This window comes from Crocodylus siamensis, chromosome 1 (genome assembly GCF_052110815.1).
Source record: "Crocodylus siamensis isolate JL-2025a chromosome 1, ASM5211081v1, whole genome shotgun sequence".
Taxonomy (NCBI): domain Eukaryota; kingdom Metazoa; phylum Chordata; order Crocodylia; family Crocodylidae; genus Crocodylus; species Crocodylus siamensis.
This window is the reverse complement of record NC_143395.1, coordinates 373,713,188-373,737,119: the sequence shown is the minus strand read 5'-3', so window position 1 is coordinate 373,737,119 and position 23,932 is coordinate 373,713,188. Positions and strand designations below refer to the sequence as shown.

Below are 23,932 nucleotides of genomic sequence, written 5' to 3'. Positions count from 1 at the left end.
TGTAGGGTCTACTTGTCCATAACAATTTTATTTTACTCACCATTAAGAGGAACTCATCACAAGCTTCAGTGCTGCCAGTCCAAACACACTGTCTATTATATTATGCTGGCTATCCTTTTGGCAGAAGGTTGCAGCAAGTCTAGCTCACAATGCAAAAACATGAAAAGTCTAGAGGCATGCAGGGCAGATGAAGGAGAATCCACACAAATTAAGTCAAATCCGATCAGGGTGCGTGACTCAGCTCTCAGAAAAGCTAGTCTTCATGCACTGTCTCAGACAACACAAGCAGTCATTTTAATCAAGTCAACTTGTTAAAAAAAATCTACTTAAACTCAAATTATCATGGTTCACTGACACAAAACAAACATTGCATTACTCTGCTATTCTCTGTTGTTCCTGCTTGTTAATGCCATTTAATAATAATAATTATTATTATTATTATTATTACTGTATCTGAAGTTAAACTAAGTAAAAATAAAAAAACTCTATACAACTAAGGTAAGATATCTGAGTACCTGTACCATTTAAATGTTTTCTCCTCATGCTTGAGCATTTGCAGCTTTAATTTTGTCGAATTTAAATAATGATAAATAACCTTACTTTAAGCTTGTCAGCCCTTAGCCCAATGACTCAATAGTCTTCTCCACAAAGCACTTATACTCTTGTCTATGCCTTATGAAAAATTAAGTGTCAACAGTTAATTGTATTTCTAATGAAGTCTACCCCATTGTATTTAAAAGTCATTATATCCCTTGTTTTACACGCGGTGCCCTTATAAGTACAGCACAGTTTATTAGCCTTTTCATTATCTCAGTGAAAATTCAGTCAATACTTCATTTGCTCCATACATCTACTCTATTATCACTTGAACAGTTGTAAAATGGAGGAAACCATTCATTTGATCCTTCTTTCATACATTCTATATTTGTCTTATTAAATTTAATATTGATTTCAAACCACGTTCCCAACTCATCAAGCTCATATTCTGTTTCAGCCAGATTCTCCAGAGCTTTTCTAATTCTTTTTAATCTGGTTTAGAATAGACACATTCCCATTCTGGAATCGCATCTGGATTCTTATAAAAGCATCTTAAGCAAGAAGCAGGCAAGAAAGTGTTTGCAGAATAGTCTGTACGCATTTGAGAGATGCTTAAGCAATATAGTCATGTGGTCCAATCAATTAGCGCAGATGGTCAAAAGCTAAAGTTGATCACATTTTACAAGGTTTCAAAATTTGCCAACCAAGAAAAAGAGAAACTATTCCTGCATTTTTTGTTACTAAATCTAGTAAACACAAAGCTGCACATAAAGCAGAACACACACCCCCCTCAATTCATTTTTAAGAATTACTACGTGTTTTTTCTGTGGAAGTTACCAATTCCTAATTGCTTTCTAGAACTCCTACAGAACCAAAGATATGGCTATAGTTACTGACCAGTAATTCCTAATCAGCAGTAAACAAAAAACTGGGATCTTGTGTGGACTTCCAATATTTGTATAGAGATAGCAAGGATTTCTCCTTCAGGTACTACTACAACATCTTTAGATTACACAAAGGTTGAATAGCTTCACAAGGGCTTTTTAGCACACCACAGCATGCAACAGCTTTAATGAGTTTTGTATGATGGAAAAATTAAAAAACAGAATATTACATTAGGAAATCAAATCACAAAGAAAATAAGACATCCCAAAGCAATAGCAAACTAAACCAGAGTTGTTGCTTGGCAATTTGGTTTCATCTAAATCCCAACCTGTTTGAATCTTCTCAGCCTGAACCAAAGACATAAACCAACACTTAAAGCTCACCAGAGATCGTACATTCAGCACTTTGATACTTTCAGTATCATATGAAGGTGGCTACCTCCCATCCTGCCCCCAAAGTGAAGTCCAGCTATCAAAGGAACATATTTCAACCTACATTTTCACTCAAATGATTGTTTGCACTCTATTATGAAGCATTTTAGATTATAATTACAAGTATAAATATCTTTTGAATGCCTTGTGTTGTTTTCTTATGCAATGCCTGATTTAAATATAAAAAATGTACCCATAACCATCGTCTCTCCCCATGGGATCATGGTCACATAATCCGACTCACATTTTTTCCTGATGAAACCACAAGCCTTGACTCCATTTTTAAAAAAAGGAGGAAAAAAACCACATTTCCTCCTGTGCAAATATAATTTTTTTTTTGCATACCACACCTGCCCCCCACCCCCAATAAAACATGCACCTGGTTTTTGGGAGGCAGAATGCAGAAAAAAGATTTTTCCAGAGTCAGTCAACTGTGTGATAGAGTAGAAACTCTTGGGCTTCCCTTTTTAGTATAGCAGTGCCTGATGCCTTATCCAGACTGTCTCCTGGGACACTACATTTCCTAGACACTCCATGTTCCCAGGGGTACGTACTCTGTCATGCAAGATTAGGCCCCAGATCCTTGCAAGGGCAGTAGCAAGTCTGTTCATTTTTTACTGCAAGTAGTTCTTTATTTAAGTTCCTGTAAATAAAGTTTTGGTTCCACATCACCAGTCTGAAGATACTCTGCCCTTTCAGCTTGCTAAGACAGACACAAGCAGCACCCACCTTGGTAGCTGCATGGCTTGCACAGTGTCTCCACATGTGTTGCTTTTCCAGTGAACAAAACAGCTTCTCTTTTTAATACATGCACCCCAGTCCGGAGATAAATTTACAGCTTGTACAAAAATTACGGTAGATGATCACACTTGTATGCAATGGTACTATCTAATATCTCACTACATGAGCACAGGACAAAGACTTTAGAATGAAGAAAGAAAGAAAGAAAGAGAGAAAGAAAAAGAAAGCAACAAAAGATCCCACTGTAAATCAAAAGTTCAAATAGAAAAAATAAGAAGTTTCCTATGTGCCAGAATCCCTCAAAGCCATCTTATTTCAACTGCTTCTTACCATCTGCTTCCTTCTCTGAGAGAGAAGCTGGTTTCAGCATCACAAGTAGTGGAGTTAGGGCAGCATCAGGCAATTATCTCAGGTGGAGGGCCGCTTACTGAGTTTTGGCAAGCTGTCAAGGGCATGGGTAGTCCCACCCCTTGACAGATGCCCTGCCCCCTGGTCACCATCTTGGGACCAGAAGTCCCACCCCTAACCTCTGACCTTTGCCATCAGAAGACCCTCTTCTTGTCCCTGGCAGTATTCCTTTTGGGAAGAGGGCTTGCCATCTTAGGAGGAAAAAAAACTAGTTACATACTAAAAATCACACACCCATAATAATATTTTTTAATTTAATTAAAACATATTTTTTCTCTTGATTTGTGTGCGTTTGTGCTGTATACGAAGAAGTGATTGCATAATAGCTCAAAATGCAGGCTTACTCCTTTATATTGTGTGGGGTATGCTGAGGTATCAGGGAGTATGGGTGGGTGGGTGTGGGTATGTGGGGAGCTGTAAGAGGTTGGGTATGGGGGGTTGTGGGGATATTTGAATATCTGTGTGTGTGGGTATGGGAGCCATGTAGTGCAGAGTGGCCAGCGGGCAGGCAGGCAGCAAAGTGGGGAAAGCAACAGAGGGGCTCAGTGGGAGGATGGGGAGTGGAAGTAAGCAGGAGTGTGGGGCCTGCACCAATGTCCTGGGGCCAGTGCTGGCAGGGCCCAAAGTGGGGTGGCAAGAGCGCAGGGCACAGGCTGGCGGGGGTCTGTGGAGCAGTCATGAGGCAGCTCACAAGCAGCAGTGAAGGAGCTGCACTGCAGCCTAGTGCAGCACGGTCTCTGGGCGAGCAGCCACAGCAGACACTGCCTGGCAGTGGTGAGGGGGAGTGAGGCACTTTCCTCCATGCTAAGCAGCAGTTTCTGCCCAAATGCCCCTGCTGTGACTCAGCACTGATGGGCGAGCCCAGAGCCGGTGCAGGGCCCAGGCTATCAGCAGTCGTGGGGAACAAACCAGTGCTCAGAACGGGCAAAAAGCAGCCGCTCCCCCTCCCACTGCCAGCACCCCATGCTGCAGCCACCCAGAGCCCACGCAGGGCTGCCTGTGCCTGCTCTCCATTGCCACTGCTGTGCCACAGAGGCAGGAGTGACACAGCAGAGAGGTAGGACAGCCCCATGTGGGCTGCGAGAGGCTGCACCAGGAAGCACCAGCCATGGGGAGGTGCAGAGGCCGCTTTTCTCCTACCATCCCTGCCGCTGCTGCTCAGTCCAGATGGGCAGTGCAGGGCGTGCAGAGTTGGGGCTGCACACCCATCCCCACCTGTACTGCAGGGCGGTGGGGGAGGGGGAACACACTGGAAGTGAGTGGACGTACAGGAGCCAACAGCAGCCAGGTGGGAGCATGGGGCCCATGCCAGTGTCCTTGGGCCAGCACTGGTCGTGCCCAGAGAAGGGCAGCACAAGCACAGGGTCCTAGCTGGCAGGGGCTTTACGGAGCCAGGTCAGCTTCCCCCTCTCCCTGCTGGTACAGCCCAGCCCAGCTCCATAGACCCCTGCCAGCATGAACAGCCCCACAGTCCCTGGCCAGAACCCCTGCTATGCGGGGGCTTTCAGCTGGGGGGCAGGGCCTGGCAGGAGCCTACCATGACTTCCCCTGGGTCCTACTTCCTCTGGCTCCTGTCATCTTTGACAGAAGCCAGGAGCAGATAAAAATTAATTTTCTAATTTTTTTTAGGGGTCCCACAGACTGGATAGAATGGCCTGGTGAGCCAGATCCAGCCTGCAAGCTGTATTTTGCCCACCCCTGCATTAAGGCAAAGTGCTTAGGGAAACAGGGGAGTCAACTTCATTGGAGATTCCACAGAACTGTCCATTCTCTACATATGGGCTAAGTATTTTGCCTGAGATCTTACAAAGGAAAGGGAGAAAGATAAAAAGAGTAAGGTATAATGATCACCATAGCCTAAGGGGGACAGAAAGTTCTGAATACAAGATTTTAGGGTGAGAGAGGGGAAAGAAGCATTGAAAACAGAAAAAATAAGCTCCAGCTAAAAAGCAGCACCTGTAAAAGGGCAAGAGGCAACCTATGGGAAATGCAGAGCAATTAGAGATGTAGATTATACTGAACAAGCAAAGTGAGGAATGAGGGTTAAAGCAGTTTATAAGTAATTAAGAAAATCCCTAGAAAAGTGAGAATCAGACATTTAAACAATGGTTGACTTTGAAATGGACACAGAACCAGGAAAGGCTACAGGAAATATAAAGGGCATCCAAAATAAATGATGCCACACACTTCTATTCTTTGATTCATACTGCATAATAGTAGCCACAGTTTGCAATTCAAATGAATGCGGAAAGATATGTAACCTGGCCACAATGTAAAGCAGATGAAGGTATTTTTAGGAACAAAACCTACTCTGTTTGATAAATCAACCGTTTGGTTCATTTGTAAGCACTTTTAGCCACAGTAGCAGGTATCTGAATATTCCAACAGGTCTCCTCCACCTTCTTCTGTGGTCTTTCAGGTTTACAAAAAAGACATAGCTTAGACCAAGTCAGAGAATAATTCAAGCTGAGGTCAGACTTTCCATTCATTTGATGAATAAATAGATTTATATTTAAGGTAAGATATTAAGGCTCAAAATAATTTTGCATAGTAGAAACCTGTAAGTTTCACTATTAAACAGAAAAAAAAAAATCCTCCAGAACCAACCATTCAGGAAGGTCAACCAACTTTTGAGTTTACAATCTGAATTTTATTTTCAGTGAAGTCCAACATAGCTTTCTAAGCCTTATTTCCCTTCACTAGGTCAGTTAGAAGCATGCCATTCCTGCTATACTCTCCAAAGTTCAAGCTTACTTATTCCTGACAATTTCAGAGCTAGGATTCAGAGCTATACTAGATAAACCAAACAAATGTTTTACTGAATTTACTGATTTGAAATGGATTTGAAAGGTCACGGATTTGTCTGCATGACAGGCATCCTATCTATCCATAGCAATATGATAAGAAGTTGAAGCAGAACAAGCTCCTCCATGTTGCCCATCCAAGATGGTTCAGCCTCAAAACTGGCGCACACGTACACGAGCACACGCACACAGTATCAAGATTGCTCACCATACTGAGTGCTGAGCTATTCTGAAAAAAAAATCTAACTCTCGATCTATCTTCCCCACTCCTCCCCATAAGCACCTGATATGTTTAGTGTCCTTGAATGCCTTTTGTTCTTGAAATATCAGAGTCACTATTTTATTCTTTTACCGCTGCACAAAATGGTGTGATGATAATGTATTTCACATTTATATTGCATATTCATATCTGCTACTGAAGAGGATTGCTCAAAGCTATTATCAGATTAGTAAAAAAACAATAAAAACAAAAAAACCCACTTTATTGTAAACTTATGCCAGGGAGCCCTCTATGTAATAAGAAGGGATCCAGGTTTTCTATTCATCACAGAAAAATGCAGTAAAACCTGGATTTTCTCCTTGAAAGGAGAAAAACATGGGAAATGGTGAGTTTCCCCTTGCAGGCTGGTAGAGTTCCAGGCTGCAAGGAGAAGTAGGAGGAGGGTGGTCAGACAGCAAACACCATGTGCATGTGCATATATACACACTCAGAGCCTCCAGGCAGCCAGGATAGCGGCTCCCACAGGTAAGTCTGGTGGGGGGGGTGTTGAGATCCACCACGTAGGGAGGTAGGGAGGAAGTTGGGCAGGGCTGGGGCAGTGGCAGTGGCTGCTGCTGCCACCCAGCTAGGGCAGTGCATGGGGCTTGGGGCCCAGGGCCATGTACAGCAGCAGGGGCCAGGGGGGAGTAGGGCAGGGCCACAGGTGGTTCATCCATGAGGCAGAGGAGGGCTGGCTACCCCACTCGCAGGGGGACATGGGGGACACGTCCCCCAGATTTGTGCACAGGAAAAGGGCAGATTACCCGCTGTGAGCTCAGGCTCCCCACCTTGCTGACCTGCCCATGGGGCTTCCACGGCCCAAAGGGCAGGACCTGGTGCACCAGGGCTCAGTGGGGCTGGGTGGGGAAGCTCACTGCTGCCACTGGAGCCCCACCCTCCCATGACAAGACATCCCCTGCCCACACAACAGCAGCAGGGGCAGCAATGCAGAGTTGTGCCCCTTGCTGCTGCCACGCGAGCAGAGGGTTCCATGTCATGGTGGCATGGGGCTTACAGTGGCAACAAGCTTCCCCACCTGGCCCTGCTCTGTCTTGCCATGCTAGGTCCTGCCCACTGGGCCACAAAGGCCCCAGGAAGAGGGCAGCAGAGCAGAGAGCCCAAGCCTGTAGTGGGCAGCTCACACTCATCTGCCCCCCACAGGCTGCACTCCAGCCATGCCACTTGGGGAATGGGGAGCCAGGCTCCGTGCTCTGCTCTGACATAGCAGCCATTACCTACCACATGCAGCAGCCAGTGCTTGGGTCCTGCTGAGGGGAAAGAGAGTGGGTCCGCGGCCCTGTAGCCCTGGAAGCTGGGGCCCCCCTATGGCAAGGCTGCAGGGGGCTGTGGGTGGGGAGTGAGGGGCAGCAGCAGGACCAGGGAGTGAGGGACAATGGTACGAGCAGGGCCCTGGCATATCAGGGCTGCTCAGGCGCACAAAGCCTGGGGCGGGAGGTGCAGGACACAGAGGCAGCTGTGCCACTTTAAGGGCATCCCGGTGAGTAAAGAGAGCAAGGGCAGCTCTGATTTTCCATGATAAAAAATGCCAAAATCAAACACCACAATTTATAGGTATTTAGAAATTATTTTATTATAGTGATTGAGGACCTGGCAGGCTTTCAAATTGCTTTAAAATTGTAAACAGATCAATAAAATGTGTTCAACTGATCTATATCTATATATCTATCTATATCTATATATAGTGTGTATGTGTGTGTGTACACATATATATATGTATATGTGTACACACACACACAAACACACACACAACACACACATGTAGTGATGTTTTGTTGTAATCACAAAAAATGCAGATTCTGGATGTTTTAAAATCAGAGAATATGAGATTTTTAAACAGAGAAAACCAGTACCCCTGGTAATAAGGCACCAACCAAAATAGACCTTATGACTGTGCATTTTTGGTCCCTGCCACATTAAGGGCAGAAAACAGGTAGCAGCCAGGTGCCTAATGAGGACAGCCATTTTGGCTCAGGGATATAAGCTGGGCTGCAGTTTGTTGCAGGAAGGAAGGAGGTAACATCAGGCTGAAAGGCTGCTCTGGGAAATATCAGGAGGTAAGGGCAGGGACTACAGGGTGGAGGTGACCCCTTGTCCTGGTTAAAACTGCACCCTGCTGGGGAAGGCTGGTCTGGTGGGGCTTCTAGTCATGTGGGGGCCCCCAGGAAATACCAGGCCAGTTACCTCCCTGGTGAAAGGTGGGTTGTGGCGCCTTATAATCCCAGTCCCATATACCTGGTGATGCTCTAATGAGCAGGGGGAGCCCAGGCTCATTAAGGAGCCCTGAGGCAGAGCTCAAGCCAAAGGAGAGACCTGGGGCCATGCCCAGGTGGCAGAGGAAAGCCTGGTGATGAGTAGTGAGACCTTGAGTAAAAGGAGCAATGAGTAGAGGGGCACCTGTGGGTGTGGGTGAGTGAGGAGGCCCAGTGGAGGGATAGTGGCCTGATGCGTGGCCAGGTGCAAAATAGGCTCAGTCAACACTCAGGTAAGGGTAGTGGGAGACACCCAACAGACTGCACCAGGGCTAACCGAGGCAAGGAGGCAAGGAGAGCTAAGCCCAAAGCTGGGTGAGGCTGGGCAGGATGAGTGTGGCCCTGAGAAAGGGTGGTATGAAAGAGGTTGGGTGAGAGCCAGCCCAGTGAGAGAGGGGTGGCATGTGAGTGGCCCTTTAGGGCTGTAGAAAAGAGCTACAACTGTGCGCCCAGTTTACTTCTCTGGCCTGTGGCAGGAGCAACATGCAGAGAGTAGCACAGGAACCATAGAGGGGAGGTTGGAGCAGGTATTAGGCCCTTGTCAGCAGGGCAAGTAAATGGGTAGCCTCCCGCCTCAGTAACAACTTTCGTATTTTTCCATCAAGGCATGGCAGCCGAGCAAAGTGGGCAGTTAGCCTAGGAGTAGGGCAGCTGGCAGAGACCTGACAAGGAGGCCACCCTGTTACAGTCTTCAAATCTGCAGATCTTGTATTTGATATGGAATCCTAAAATAAAAGGAATGGAAGAATCCTCAAGAGATCTAGTCCAAGGCATAGATTATCTCTTGCTACAATTTAAGACCATTGCTCCTTGTCCTGTTCCTGCAGCCACAGAAAATAGTCTGCCTCCATCCTCCATCTAATGATCCCTCAGGTATTTGATGACTTACCAAATCCCCCCTCAGTCTTCTCTTCTCCAGACTCAAAAAACCTGGTTCTTTCAGCCCATCCATACAAGTCATGTGAAGTCATGCTTCTCTATTTACTGTAATCACTGGAAAGTTCTTGCAGCATCCTTCAGCAACTGCAAGCAGCCTCTGATCCTACAGACCCATACACATGTGCTAAACTTCATTACCATGGAAGCAACTAAGCTACTCACAGTTGTAGAGTTAAGCATGTATTTGCATAATCAAGGGCAGGCAAAGAATATTAAAAAGCAAACCAATAAAGAAACAGCTATAGGATGTTATGATTTAGAAACACTATTGTCCTAGAAAAATCAATATTGTCCTAGAAAAGTCAATACATGTTTTTTTAACTACTCACCAACTACTCCCTTCTCGTCAGTGCAGAGGCAGAAAAGGATCTTGGAGTCATCACTGATGCCAAGATGAACATGGGCCGGCAGTGTGGGGATGCAGTCAGAAAGGCCAACCACACCTTGTCATGCATCCACAGATGCATCTCGAGCTGGTCCAAGGAGGTGATCCACCCCCTCTATGCGGCACTGGTCAGGCCGCAGCTGGAGTACTGCGTCCAGTTCTGGGTGCCGCACTTCAAGAGGGATGTGGACAACATGGAGAGGGTCCAGAGGAGGGCCACTTGCATGATCAAGGGGCAGCAGGGCAGAACCTACGAGGAGAGGCTACAGGACCCAAACCTGTTCAGCCTCCACAAGAGAAGGCTGAAAGGGATCTAGTGGCCTATTACAAACTAGTCAGAGGGGACCAGCAGGCATTGGGGGAGTCCCTGCTCCCCTGAGCACTACCAGGAGTGACCAGGAATAACGGTCACAAGCTGGCAGAAGATAGCTTCAGACTAGGCATCAGGAGGCGCTACTTCACTGTCAGGGCGGCTAGCATCTGGAACCAACTTCCAAGCGAAGTGGTACTGGCTTCTACCCTGGGGGTCTTTAAGACATGGTTAGACCTACTGTTTCCTGCCATGGCAGGGGGTCAGAACTGATGATCTGCTCAGGTCCCTTCCGACCCTACTAACTATGAAAACTATGAAGTAGTTATGTTACTGTGCCAACAAATACCTATTCTCTAAAACAGAAATGCACCAACACATGGCAACACACTGCAGCTCATGCAGAGCAGAAAAATCATACAACAGCTGGATTTAATGTTTTTAAAAAGGAATGCAAGGGACAGAAATGACAAGTCAAGGACACATTTCTACTTGCATTAACCTAAGAGGGAGTTGCTAGCTGTCAGTCGTTGTTTTTAAACGAGATACATTACCAGCCTTAAGCCCATGTTTAGATCAGATCTTCTAAAGCAAACATAATACAAGAGTACATTCATATCACCAAATGAAAAAAAAATATATTTTTAGTAAAATGTTAGGCATGCCGCAATAAAATCCTACACATCAGATTGACTAGTTAGTAAACTATAATGTAAGTTCAGTTCTGTGGTACTATTTTTTTAAGTTATTCAGATGCTCTTACAAAAGAGACTCAACGAAATATCCAAAAAAAATTTCCAATGCTTAAAAAAAGGTACAGTTTAATTTTAAAAGTTTTCACTTAGACAACAGGGGAAAATTAACTGTAGTGAATAAACTCGATGTGAAGTCTCACCACAGCTCAAACATGCAGGTTATGGATACTGCAAAGGCCTCTTAAATTATTAGAGTTAAGATGTTCTCCTTCAGTCACAGCCTTCACCATTCTATATTAATGGCGTTTTGGAAACAAGAGAGAGGGAAATTCAACAGCATTTAAAAATATTGTTAACTATTACTTTGATTTTCAAACTTCACAAAAGATTCAAGTTTACAGAAGAATTAGTGTCTGTTTCCTATCCCATATTATTATTTGCCAACTTCTCAGGATTTGGGCACAATAGCGTAGAGCAGAGGCTTTCAACCTCTTTTCATTTTCAGACCCTGAAAAATTTCAGCTGAAGGTGTGGGCCCTTTTGAATTGTAAGTGTGGGTATTCACATAATCATCTTTCAGGGACCCTTGAGACATAGTCTGTGGACCCCCAGGGGTCCACAAACCACAAGTTGAAAACCACTGGTATAGACACCTAATGTCATACAAAGAGTATGAGAAGGTTAAAAAAAACAAAATAACTTCCCCCCCCCACAAAAAAAAGGAAACCCAACCAATGATCTACAAGGCCAAGGGCAACCACACACATCAGTTTCCAGCAACACTTCGTGTCCCCCGTGTTGTGCACCCTCAAAAAAGTCTCCTGGTATTGAAAAAGCATTTATTCCAGTAATACTCAAAAAATCTTTTAGCTTAACAGACAGTCTTACTTTTAGGAAGCACCATCTGTCATACTTATGGAATATGAGGCATTATAACCCTTTTGAAAAGTTGGAAATAGCTTTTAAAGAAGATTTTTTTTGGTTAAAAAAACTAATGAATATCTGGATGCCCTTATGATACAGTAACATCTGCTGCAAGAGAATATACTTTAAACATCTTATCATAAGTTGATCTGCAAACCTTCTGCCTAGTTCAATTAAGAACGCTTTCTAGGCTATGCAGAAAAGAAACTAATCTAAAGGTCACTGAAGACAAAATTCTCCTGTCTTAATTTTCAAAAGTAAGTCTAAGGTTCGTAAAGAATGCTAATTAACATCCCTGGAAAATCCTATTGCAAGAGAGTTTTTAAGAGATAGAGCAACACAGTTGTCAGCTTCAATTTTAATGAGAACTCAAAATAGACAAATGAACACTTACTTCTCTTCAATTAGGTGTTGGCTTCTGTTCCCTTCTTTACAGCAGGCACACTTGTTTGGTTAACAATTAAAATGCTTAGTCAATGTCAAATGTATGCCTAGCACGGGCTACCAAAGCTGGAAAGGAAACATTCATCATATTTTAACTGTAACACTATGAGTCAAATACCAAGGATCTTCCTACAACTCTACCAGAGCCACTTGCTGACATTGTACTAGACTGTAAAACTTCCCCAATATAAACAGATTGTGTGTATATTTGCAAGAAGTTTCCTCTATTTTCCACAAAGGAAAGCCATTGCTTAATCTTTTAAGGCCCAAAAGAGTTTATTCTTCTCCCACCTATTGTCTCCTAAATATCATTGTCAACTTGACAGCTGACAGCTCCCACCTCTAAACAGCTAATGATGCTTTCAGCTTTTTTCATGGTTGTTAAATTCTCAGACAAGTACCACAGTAGTTCCTCACACATGGGAGAAGTGCACCATAAAAAAAATCCCAAAGCTACCTCATTACCCTCCCGCAAATCTCTTCTCAAGACTCAAAAGAGCTTGACAATGGGTGGGCAGCTGGTATCTCAAGATACCTGCCTATCATGTAGACAACCCCCGTCTCATTTTCTTGTTCTACCACAGTCTGCCTACACCCATCTGTTGTCTTGTGTCTTACTGGTCAAGTGAAGTGAGGCCTTAAACTTAAAACACAACTTGGCAGCATTTCTCTGTTTGTCAGTCTAATTACAGTAGCTTTCAGAGGCTGCATATGATCACTTCCAAGATGTCTGTGAATGTTCTAGGCATCAACAGACACAGCCAAATGATTCTGGCAAAAAAACAGAAATTCAGAAAAGGGAAATGGCAAGTACCCACCTCTCCAATTGTCTATACAACTATTTATTTTGATGATGACAGCCAGCTTCCCTCCCCAATTTCAGCTTTGTCCACCTACCCAATGCAGTTAGGCGCTGACACCCTGAAATGAATTAAGAATGAATTACGAATACCAGAGCTGGGGTAGGGGAAGAGAAAGAGGAACGTACACACATGGTCTCTGGTTTAGGGAGCTAGCAAGATGTCCCTGAAATATATGGAATGGGAGAAGGGCACACAGTGAACATATGGGAGAAAATGGAGGAATGAAAGGAGTCCCTGTTGTGAACGTCATGTTTAACTCACAGAAACAAAGTGTGCAACCCTCTAATATTCAAATTGTTGCAACAGGCATAATGCATACCACCTAGTCTAGGTCCAAAACATCTAGGCACTACTATAATACTCATACAACATCCAGCTTTAGAATAGTTATCATGCAAGGGGTATTGTTCAAGTTTCTTTATATAGTGTTCCACATTAGGGTTGAGGCATTTTGGCTGGACAGCTATCTCATGCAATTGATTCAGAGGGTTCCAACTCGATTTGGAGAGATTAAAGGGTCTTCTGATTCGATTTAGATTCAGAGATTCTGTCGCCGAATTGAGCCAAATTGAATCAGTGACGGAAGCTTCACACAGCCCTAATATATATGTGTATGTGTATATGTGTGAGTGTACATATAATATATATAATGCATAAAACAAATGTATATAGTGTGCATGCATGCATGCGCATATGTACATGTCTGGTAGAGAGGAATGTAATCTAAATTTCTTTTACAGCAAGAACTGATATGGTTGCTTTAAGAAAGCAATCTTTTATATCAAAGAAAGAAATAGTGAAATAGTATGCATTCTAAGTAATGATATTATGCAATACAGTATGCACATACAATTTTTTTAGATTAGATTCTTCTGTACCAGGTATTTTCCAGCGTATGTAAAAGTTTCCCTCTTCGAAATAAATGATTGCTTTTATAAAGCAAGCATATCACTTCCTGCTTTAAAAGGAATTATTGAACATAAGTGGGGACTGTTCACAAAGCAAAGTTTGTAGCCAATCCTGTCTGAACAACAGCTATTTCCAATGGCATGAGCCTAAAAAGCCATTTTTGGATATTACACATATACCCCAATTAAGTGGGAGAAGCCTTAGCATTTTGATTGCTTTGCACTTTTCTGATGCTGTTGTTCACTCACTTTTGGAATGAAAGTCTTAACAGAAAAGATTAATGTTATGGTCTCATAACTGATGTTATTTAAAGGGTAAACACAAAAAAGTTTTTTGTTTTTTTTAAAAGCAGGTAAAGTGACTTGCCCAAGTTCACACAACCAGTCAACAACAAAGGGACAAAAATAAACTTGTCTTCTAACTTCTATCTGGTGCCCAATTTCCTACATCACATAGAAGAAATATTAATACTACAGTGTAGAGTATATAAAACCTATGCAAGTCACCTCTATCCCAAAATACCAACGCTTAGTTGATGGGACAAACTCATGCATATTTTAAGTAGATAGGGAGTTAGCATAATGGAAGGCATGTTCTCCATATCTAGCAGCTGTTAAACCTAAACCAAACAACTGACATGTTCCAGTATCCCAAAGCTGGATATAATACACAAGTTACAACAGCATGATACTGTTTGCTGTGGCTGTACACTGGCCCACATTATTTCTCTCCCACTTTAACATTGTGTGTGACTAGCCAACAACCCATCAAGAATGATGGGCAAGGGGCTGGGATGGAGTGCTGCCACCTAACGCCCCATGCTGCTGCTGTTCTGCGTCTTGCAAGGAGTGGCTTCGGAATAATGGTGGCACTCCCCCATGCTTGGAGCACTCTGATTGGCTGTTTCCATTAGCCAATCGGAATGCGAATAAAGCGTTACAGACAGACAGACTTAGGCTTTTATAATATTAGAATTCTTAGAGTAACCCAGGTGTACAGAAATCCAGGAACAAGCCGATTACACTGGAAGTGCTACAGCTTTGTCCACTGATTCCATTACCAGTTTGCACAGTAGCCCCCTTCCACTGTCCCAGGGCTTGTGAGATGGTCATTTTATAGTCAGCACTTTCTTTCTGAAGACAAACTAGACAAACTACTCTAGCTCTTATAAAGGCAGGTACATTCTAGATGTAAGTGACTACTCCCCCATTTGAAGAAGCGTGCAAGTGAGCATATTGCATTAAGTATCAATAATTTCCACCAATTTAAAGACAAACGCTAGCTAATTTTAAATTAACAAAGTTAAGAAGGTCATAAAAACACTAAAAAAGAGGTCATGTCTCAGGAAAATAATCCAAGACTTTTGCCTGTACATTCTTTAGCTTCACGTAAACCAATGGATAGGGGCAGATTGTCAAGAGTTTCTGAAGGCCTTCTGACCTGGGTTCCTAAAAACTGTAACTTTGGAAAATGTTGTGTAATGACAGACAATATAGTTTTTGTGGGATATTTTATACTGAATTTTACTCATAATAAATTTAAACAACCAGTTTTCCCCAGGCTGCCTACATTAGATGCTCTCAAATGCCTAGACACTATGGGCTGGGGGCCCAGTTTATTTTAGTGCCCTGGTATGAAACTGGCTGGGTGAGAAGGGACACAACATGCTTTCACAAAGTAACAGTTACTACACATTTTTCAAGGAGTAACTTTCCCCTGGGCTTCCACCATTTTACTACAGAGTACTGCTGTGTATTGCGTCCATCCAGTCAAGTCAGCTGACTAACAAACATGTTTTGTGCCTCCCCATCCATTAGGAGGAGACGAGGTCTTCCTCTGCTGAAGCTCCTGCTTCCTGGCTGCATCATGGCATGGGCAGAGTCCCCTGCTGCCAAATACCACCAAGACTATAGTTCCATGGGCCAAATCTGGCCTGTGGGCCATAGGCTGTCAACCCTTAAATTAAACACAACACATGCCACATTATAAGGTAAATACCCAGATAATACTGGTAACTGGGAACACTTGGGTTCCAGTCCCAAAATCCCCACTGACCACCTAGGCAAGTCAAGTCATTTCACTGGGTTTCAGCGTCTCCTTCTTTAGTGCAGACAGGTCATCCAAGTGTTGTGCTTTCACAAGAATTCCCTTCCCTCCCCACCTTTTTTGAATATTCTTCAGAAAAACCCTGCCTACAAGTTATATTAAACAAGAATAATCCTAGCAGAGCTTTATTTTCTGATCCTTATGGCAAATTACTTTTTTGGCTTAAAACGCTTTAAGATTTTATAGCTTTTAAAATTAGTGATGAAAGATCTAATCAGATTTAGCTTCTGAGAACAGAGATAGCATAGGGTTTTTGGAAACCCTCTCAGACCCTAGCAAGAACCACCATAGAAGTTTTCAACTCTAAACACTACTGGAAAAATTCAGGATTTACCATGGATTTCCGCCCAGTAATTATTCACAGCATGAGTTTAGCAATAAAGAAATCCATCATCACACTCCCAAGCGCCATATGGGAGGATCAAGCTTTTGGCAGAGCAAATGAAACAGAAATCGCCTAGCCAGGAACATGGGGCGGAAAAAAAAACAAACCGATGGCTTTGTCCTACATAGGGGTGAGCAACAGGTCGCTCCTGCTGAGTGCAAAATCATTGATTTCCCTTTCTGCTAGCTAAGCTGCTTTATTTGCTCTGTGGATGGGGTCTGCTACAGACAGCAGGACACAAATGTCTCCTCTCTGCTGAACTGGCAGGGTTAGGTAGCAGACTATGCCTCTTCAACAGAGCACAGTAGAAAGAAAAGAAGGGGATAACTGTCAGGGCACCTGTCTCCTGGGGGCTCCAGCAGCTACAAGACTTGCAAGCCAAGGACTGGGTGTAGAATCTCCCAGGAACACCATTGATTTGAACTCATCTCAGATTTCATGGCTTGACAAAAGGATCTAGTTGAACTGTGACATCAACACAGTTAGAAATACCAAAGTCTTCTCATATATTGTAACTGAGCAGCACAATTGTTTCTGCAAACCATGTAAAGAGATTGTAGACAATATGTTTGGACTTTTTTGTTGTTTTGCTTGCTTATGGTTGTGTACGGCAAACAAGGACTTGGATATGGAAGGGTCACAGCAACACCCCAAGAGGCAATTTTAATTTGTTTTAGCGAAAGTATTAAGTGGATTTTAAATAAAATGTCCAGAAAATGGTGCTGAACTTATTCAGACTGAATTTCTCCATGAAACTACAAAAATTAGGATTTACAGTGCTTTGGAGAAATTGCAGATAGCTGAACAAACTTATTCACTTCTCACAACAGCCCTGTAAAATGAGCATATATCCCAACACATAAAATGGAGGTAATGGAGACACCAGCAAGTTAAGATACTATCACCCTTTCAGCCCCAGTTTGAACACTGGTGTCCTTAACTCTCAGCTCCTCCTTTCAATGTATTTGACTATGCTCCCTCACCTGTTCCAGAAGAGGAATATAATTAGGCCTCAGCTACAAAATCTTCCTCACACATTCACATTATATCTGAAGGAATATAAGGCAAGCTGTACTCCAAGTCCCACCAGTCTGTCTTTAACAGTGAACTGACTGCAAGTTACTGCAGATGTGCACTCAACTATTAGGAAATCCAGTTCAGTCAGAAACAAGTCTCACAGGTGGGTCACTGATCATCAGCCACAAAATGGGAATGACTTTTGGTATATTGATTTGGATCCAAGTTGAATCAGTATTCCACATACAAGACTTTTCAATTACCAGGTCCTCGGATCACTTAGGGCAATGACTACGCTAAAATGCAAAAAGGTATGATTGTGGCTTGTAATAAATAGACATGCCCAAAATAAGTAGCTAGGGTGCAAACATCTATACTACTTCAGTAGAACAACTGATCAATCCACCTGGGACCCTGGGTTAATACTCTGACAATTAACTTATACTCCTGCAGGTAGTTTAAAGCTGTGTCGGGAATGTCTATGCAAACCACTGTCACACTGGCTACAGTAAAGACACACCCAAAGTCTCTTACAATTTCTCATGAGAGAAAGATAGAGAGACTTCTATTAATGTCAATGGTTTGTCTGTTTGTTTCTCTCCCTACCTTTTATATTTGTACCACTTCCTTAGTGCAAACCTTTACATTTGTAAGTTCAAATATGCCTTCATCATCCATCTTTGCCCCAATAATTCAGGCAGCACTGCAGTTAAGCTTTGTCCTTTTGCAAGAGCTCTCAAGTCTGTGGTGAAATCAGCTCATGCATTTGGCTGTTAACTGAAGGGTTGGTAATCCAAGGCCACCCAGAGACAGCTGCTTCATCAATGATAAATTGACCCCTCTTCTGAAGTAACAAGCGGTCAAAAATTATCATTGTCTCTTGCATAGGGTTTAGGCTCTTTCCTTACAGCAGAGAGCACCAAGTCTCATTGCTTCCTTGGTACAGTTGCATGCCATAAATAAACTGACCCACCCCCTCCAACTCCGCTCTGTCTGCCTTGCTCTTGGACAAAGTCCTGGCTAGGTCTGTACTCTGTTTTGCTTCATGCCTCTTGGCTAACATGAAAGCTCCCCTCCTTGCAGATGCACTTGCTACCCTAGAAGATAACCTCCATGTATGACAAGCCTGCTCTGATAGCACCTTGCTGGATAGACCCCCTCTGTCACTGCCTGTTTCTCCAGCTGTGGACAGCAATGAGAGCAGCAGGCCCAGCACTCTGCTGACCACCCGCTCCCTCCTCTCCCCCACCTCCCTGCCATGCCCAAACAGAGGGGGATCTGCCAGGAGATCCTGTCTGGGAAGGCACTGTACACATGGACAGTCAAAGCATTTCAGGCCCATGTCCTCACCACCCACCCTGACACAACTTGGAGGCAACACCTAGTGGCAGCAACACCAGGGCAAGCCTGCCTGGCCTGGTGCACCCTGTACAAGCTACCCATTGCCAAAAGAACTGGTGAGAACTGCGCAGGGCCCTGGCCACAGACACTTTTGTCCACCACTCAGACCTGGTGGCATTGGTAGTCTGCCCTTTCTGTGAGGAGGTGGACGAGACTCTCGTCCTAGGCTGCCCCCAGCTGCAGTCGCTCTCTGCTGCCCTCAGAACCCTCTTTGGAACGCTGAACTTGGACTTCCCCAGGATTGTACATCTTCTCCATCCCATGTACCATCGGCCAAGGGGAGGACGATCTGCCTGGCCAATTTCCTGCTGGGCCAGGTCAAGATGGCAACTCTGAAAAGCTGCAGAAACTAGCTTGTGGGGGCTGGCTCTGATAATGCCTTCTAACTCATCCCCTTCCTGGCCCAGGTACATGTCACATTTGAATTTGGACACTTCATCTTGCAACAAAATGTAGACCAGTTTGTATTGCAGTGGGCCACTGAGGTGGCCCTCTGCAAGGTGGAAGATGGACAGCTGATCCTACATATGTAAACCCATGAGGGACATGAGGGAAGGGGTTTCAGTCTCTGGTGGCATGGTGTTATTTGTTTGTCACCGACAAGGGTTTCATGCTTGGCCCCTTTGCTAATGTGTTTCTATTATTTGTATAATAAAGGTTTACAAAAGCCTTTTGCAAGAATTGTACTTCTCCAGTTTTGCTATCATGGATCTATTTAAGGAGGTCTGTTCCTTTGTTTTTTAAATTCACATGCGCATGCATGTGTGCACGCACACACATCCATAGGAAGCACACTGCAAAGAAAGGGGCAATTATCTTTAGTTTAAATTGGTCAAAAAAGCCTCTAGAATTTTGACTGTGCCTTTGTTCAGGCTGGAGGCATCAGGAACAGACACTGCGCAAAGTGACACTGTGAAGCAATGGTTAAATAGCAATTCTTTGGAACAACTGGAAAAGGTTCTCATTTGAGTGCTGCTAGTGAACTGACCCCATCTTTCATCCTGTAGAAGAGAAAGTCCTCACCCACCTTTTATGCTTGTAACCTCTTTTTTTTTTTTACAATTAGTTCAGTATGCAAAATTATGCCTTAAGTAATAGGGTACAGATTGTACCTTGTTCATTTTAGACACAAAATTATCCAACACAATGGGATGTGTCCTCATTGTTCGTTATTAGAAATTACTGACGCTAAGAACAATGATTCACAGGCTGTTACAGAAAAGAAACCAAAAATAGGTTAAAGGAAGCAGTTCATCCTTCTTTAGGCTTGTGTCCCTCATTTGTGGTTTCTGACATTGATTTTCAAAGCCATGTTACAATCTTAATTCTTGGCAGATTCAGTTATAAAACACGCCGTAAATACCAGACCATCTACTGATGCCAAATTTTATTTCATAAAAAAATCTTTGATTAACACAAGAACAAGGGAGGCACGTTACTTTGCTTCTCTTCTGTAGAATACAGCACCAGCTGATCCACTGGAACAAACTGAATTATACCCAAGACTAATGTGTAAATAAAAAGTTTTCCTTTATGGAAGGCCCCTACCATTTCCCAGTGCTGGAGACGGGTAATGGTGATGAGGATGATGAAAGCTCTTACCTGCTTTCCATCCAATGTGTATAGGCGTTTTACCACTCCTGAATCCAGCTTGATAGCATCAGTTATATCAGTGAGAACCTGTTCAAATGAATGTGCCGTCTTCTTGTTAAGCAGAATCCGGACCGCCTTACGTGGTTTCACACCACTCCTTATGATGGTGACCAGTTTAGGCCTAATGAAATCCTTGTTCTCTTTTGTATCTGAGGTGCTTCCCTTGGCAGCAGCAAGTGATGGCACTGTACGAGAAGCGGAAGTTGTCTTAACATTCACTGACCAGTTTGGGTTTACATTCTTTGTGTACTCCAGTTTCTTGAAGGGCTCTATTGAACCACATACATAGCTCTCCCCTGAAAAAGAAAATGAGTGACATACTAGTAAGATTAATACTGGAAAAAAGACAGACAGACAGACACTGCCTTGTTCTTGATCTGCGCTATTTGTAACATCTCTCTTCTTCTTTTTAAGTAGCGCAGACCATAGTACAGTCTGTATCACCCAGCCATAGAACTGTATCAGGAAACCATCATTACAAAGTGGATTAAAATAGTAGTTTGTCTGCAAGATTTTCAGACAACAGCTTCTTAGGGCATATAGAAATAATTTTTAATGTTTTAAATGGGGGCTGGAAAGTTTCTGCAATTCAGCTGAATCTGCTGCAAATGTTCAGGCAGCCCACTCTTATACCACAGTAAATGATAGTTAAGGCAAAGCACCTCAACCCTGAATGAAATTTGACTGAAATTATCATGGTACACCTTCCCTTACTGCAAACAGATAAAATAGTTACAACAGCTTAGCTAATTCACAGTCATGAGTGATAACTGCCCTTGCTTTTAAAATAGTGATATTTTGTGTCTGTCCATGGTCTTGCACTGAATATTCCATAATCTGATGTACTGGAATCGAAGGACCTAATTATAAAATAAAAATATTTGCCAGAACAGTCCTTTCACCCCCATATCCACAACTGCACTTTCAGAGTCTCTTAATGTGGGAGAAAACATAGATCCCATGTACTTTAGAATAATCAAATATTAATGACTTTTTTTTATTTAAAACTGTTTTTTAACTAATAGAGAATTGGTGAATTTAGACTAAAGAGTCGACCATGTTGGACACTTTCAATCCAGAAATTAAAAAACCTAAAGTATCAGTTAAATAAATGGCAATAGAAACAGTTCCATTCAAAATACTATCCAAACAGATTGTGTTTGGAATTATTTCTCCTGCAAAGCAAAACTATGTTAAAGTTGACAACCCAAAAAATATTAGTCAGTATTTTTAATTTTGAAATTGAATGGTGGACAAAAGTTAAAACCAACAGCATAAACTGCAAAATAGGATTTCAATTTTAAAATTCTTCTTGGTTTCTGTAATTTGATTTGCATTGACATAAATAAAAACGATGCGTCATCAATAGTATTGTCCATGGTGCTTTGTGCTGTTAAGAAAATGACAAACACACTTCCTGCCCTAAATATTGTAAGAAAGACTCTCCTCCCCCCAAAAAAAAGGAAAAGAAAGAAAGAAACGCTAAAAATATTTTCTCCGACATTCCTACAATGGAAATAACTGCAAGTTACTATTAGCACTAGCTTTGCAGAAGTAGCTAAATGACAAGTATGTTTTTTGATTCAAGATTCATATGCTATCTACTGCACCTAGTGCACCTCATTTAAAAAAGGCATTGATAAGAGAGAGGGAATCATCAAACTGACATCACTGGAAGGGCAGAGAACCTTGGGCAGTCATTCTCAATCAGGTTTGCCTTGAGATCCTTTCAAGGGTTAGCACTGTTAGGTATGCAACAGGATACACAAAATAAACCCAGGGATTTCAAATAGGGATCTAAAGCATTAAAAACATTCTGAGCTGTTGTAGTCAGAGCATTTTGATACAGAAGAATTGCTCTATTATTATTCTGTAGTCAAAAAACAAGTAAAAACTAAGAGGAGGCATTTTCCAAGGTGTTCCTTGAGTCTAGAATGGTTGAGAACAACTGACCTAGGGTTAGGAATATATGACAAGCAGTGAGGTTCAAGGGAGTGGTCAGGATGGAAGTCTAACGATCAGAAGTTAATACTTGATGCGGTGAACAAGGGGAAGCCAACTGAGAGATTCAGAGGTAACAACAGAATCAAACCAACAAGTTAAGAAGATAATTTTGAAGAGGAGAGAAGGAAGTATCAAACTGACATGATCAGGAGAAAAAAGAGATGCAATAAGGGCACCAGTAGAGCAATTACAGTTGTCAAAATATGATTTAAGAACTCTGTACAATTTAGTTTGGAACATAAAATACTCAGAAGATTGGGAGGGGAGGTCGTCCATTTCCATCATGTCAGTCATCCAATGTATATACACTGTGTCCTCAGAACAAAAAGGCTCAGCAATTAACTCTAATAATGATCTCAGACTGATCAAACTGGACACATTCCCTTTTATCCATATCTCTGCCCATACTTTTAGCGTGAACTTTTCAGCTGATGCACCATGTAAATGCTGCCTCTTTGGCTAAGTACAGACAGGCAAAAAGCCTGAGGGTGAATCAATTCAATCTTCACAGGTTAGACTCAACTGCATAGATTGAACTGATAAGCAAGTGAACTGACATGCACTTTGATTCCATAAATGCAGACACATATGCCTGCAATGGCCTAGATCAGAAGCTGGGGTGAGAGTGGGGTGGGGAGTCTTAGAGCATACCTCCATGCTCTGCTGGAGCATACAGCTTGAGCCAAAGCTAGTTTTGCACTTTGAGGGGGTGGGGGGAGGGGGGGAGTGCAAAGCATCCTGGGATGCTGGGGCACTGAGTTAACTTGAAACTGGAGGGGATTTGAGACAGAAGCTCAATAAACTGATCTGATTTAAATCAGCTAAGTCTGATACTACATCCATCCAGGTTTATCTTAAACTGGTTTCCACTATTTTGAACATCTGTTATGTTACAGATTAGAAATGGTTTCCGATCACTTATGCCATTTTATGTGTAATTTCTGGTCCTAGCCTTTGTAAGCATCCCTCATTCACATATTTTTAAGAATTTTAAAGTGTAGCTATTAATATTATATAAATCTTTTTGTCTAGATAGTTTTTACTGATGCAGTTAAAAAAAAAAATCACTCTGTAGAATGGAGTTACTTATGATATAAAACTAGTTGCACTCTACTTTTGTCCCTCCTAATAATTAACAAAACTACTTATTTCTATGAATCTTCAATCAATAACAGTTAAGTATATCTACTTAATTACAAAAAGCACATTTAAAATAGGATCTTCTGAAAAACAGGTTACTGTGTGATGCTCAACACTACACAAGTGATCATCCAATCACAAAAGAAAACAGTATTAAAAAAAAGAGTCAAATTTTTAATGTCATATATTTCAAAGGGGCAGGCTACCTCCATTCTTTATAAATCAATGCCAAGCTAGTTAGATGTAATTTTATTACTTATGGTGTTACAATAGCCTTTACTACCCCAAAAGATTTATGCCTTGAGCACGCTGGATTTTTACCCTAGTACAGTCTTCCCTCTCTAAACTTGGGCAACTTATTATGCCACAACTGTAAGGGTTAACTAGGTACCTAATGAATGTACCAAAAACTGCTTATTCTT

At 42.6% G+C, this 23,932-nt stretch overlaps 1 protein-coding gene across 2 annotated transcripts in view; it reads right to left on the bottom strand.

The window, feature by feature from the left end:
- DCLK1 (doublecortin like kinase 1) overlaps window positions 1-23,932 on the bottom strand; it is a 405,319-nt gene that overhangs the window by 367,813 nt on the left and 13,574 nt on the right. For both annotated transcript variants that reach the window (XM_090027476.1, XM_090027468.1), the window contains exon 3: window positions 20,316-20,662. In XM_090027476.1, coding sequence (XP_089883602.1) covers window positions 20,316-20,662 — 347 coding nt within the window. The remainder of the gene's footprint in view (window positions 1-20,315; window positions 20,663-23,932) is intronic.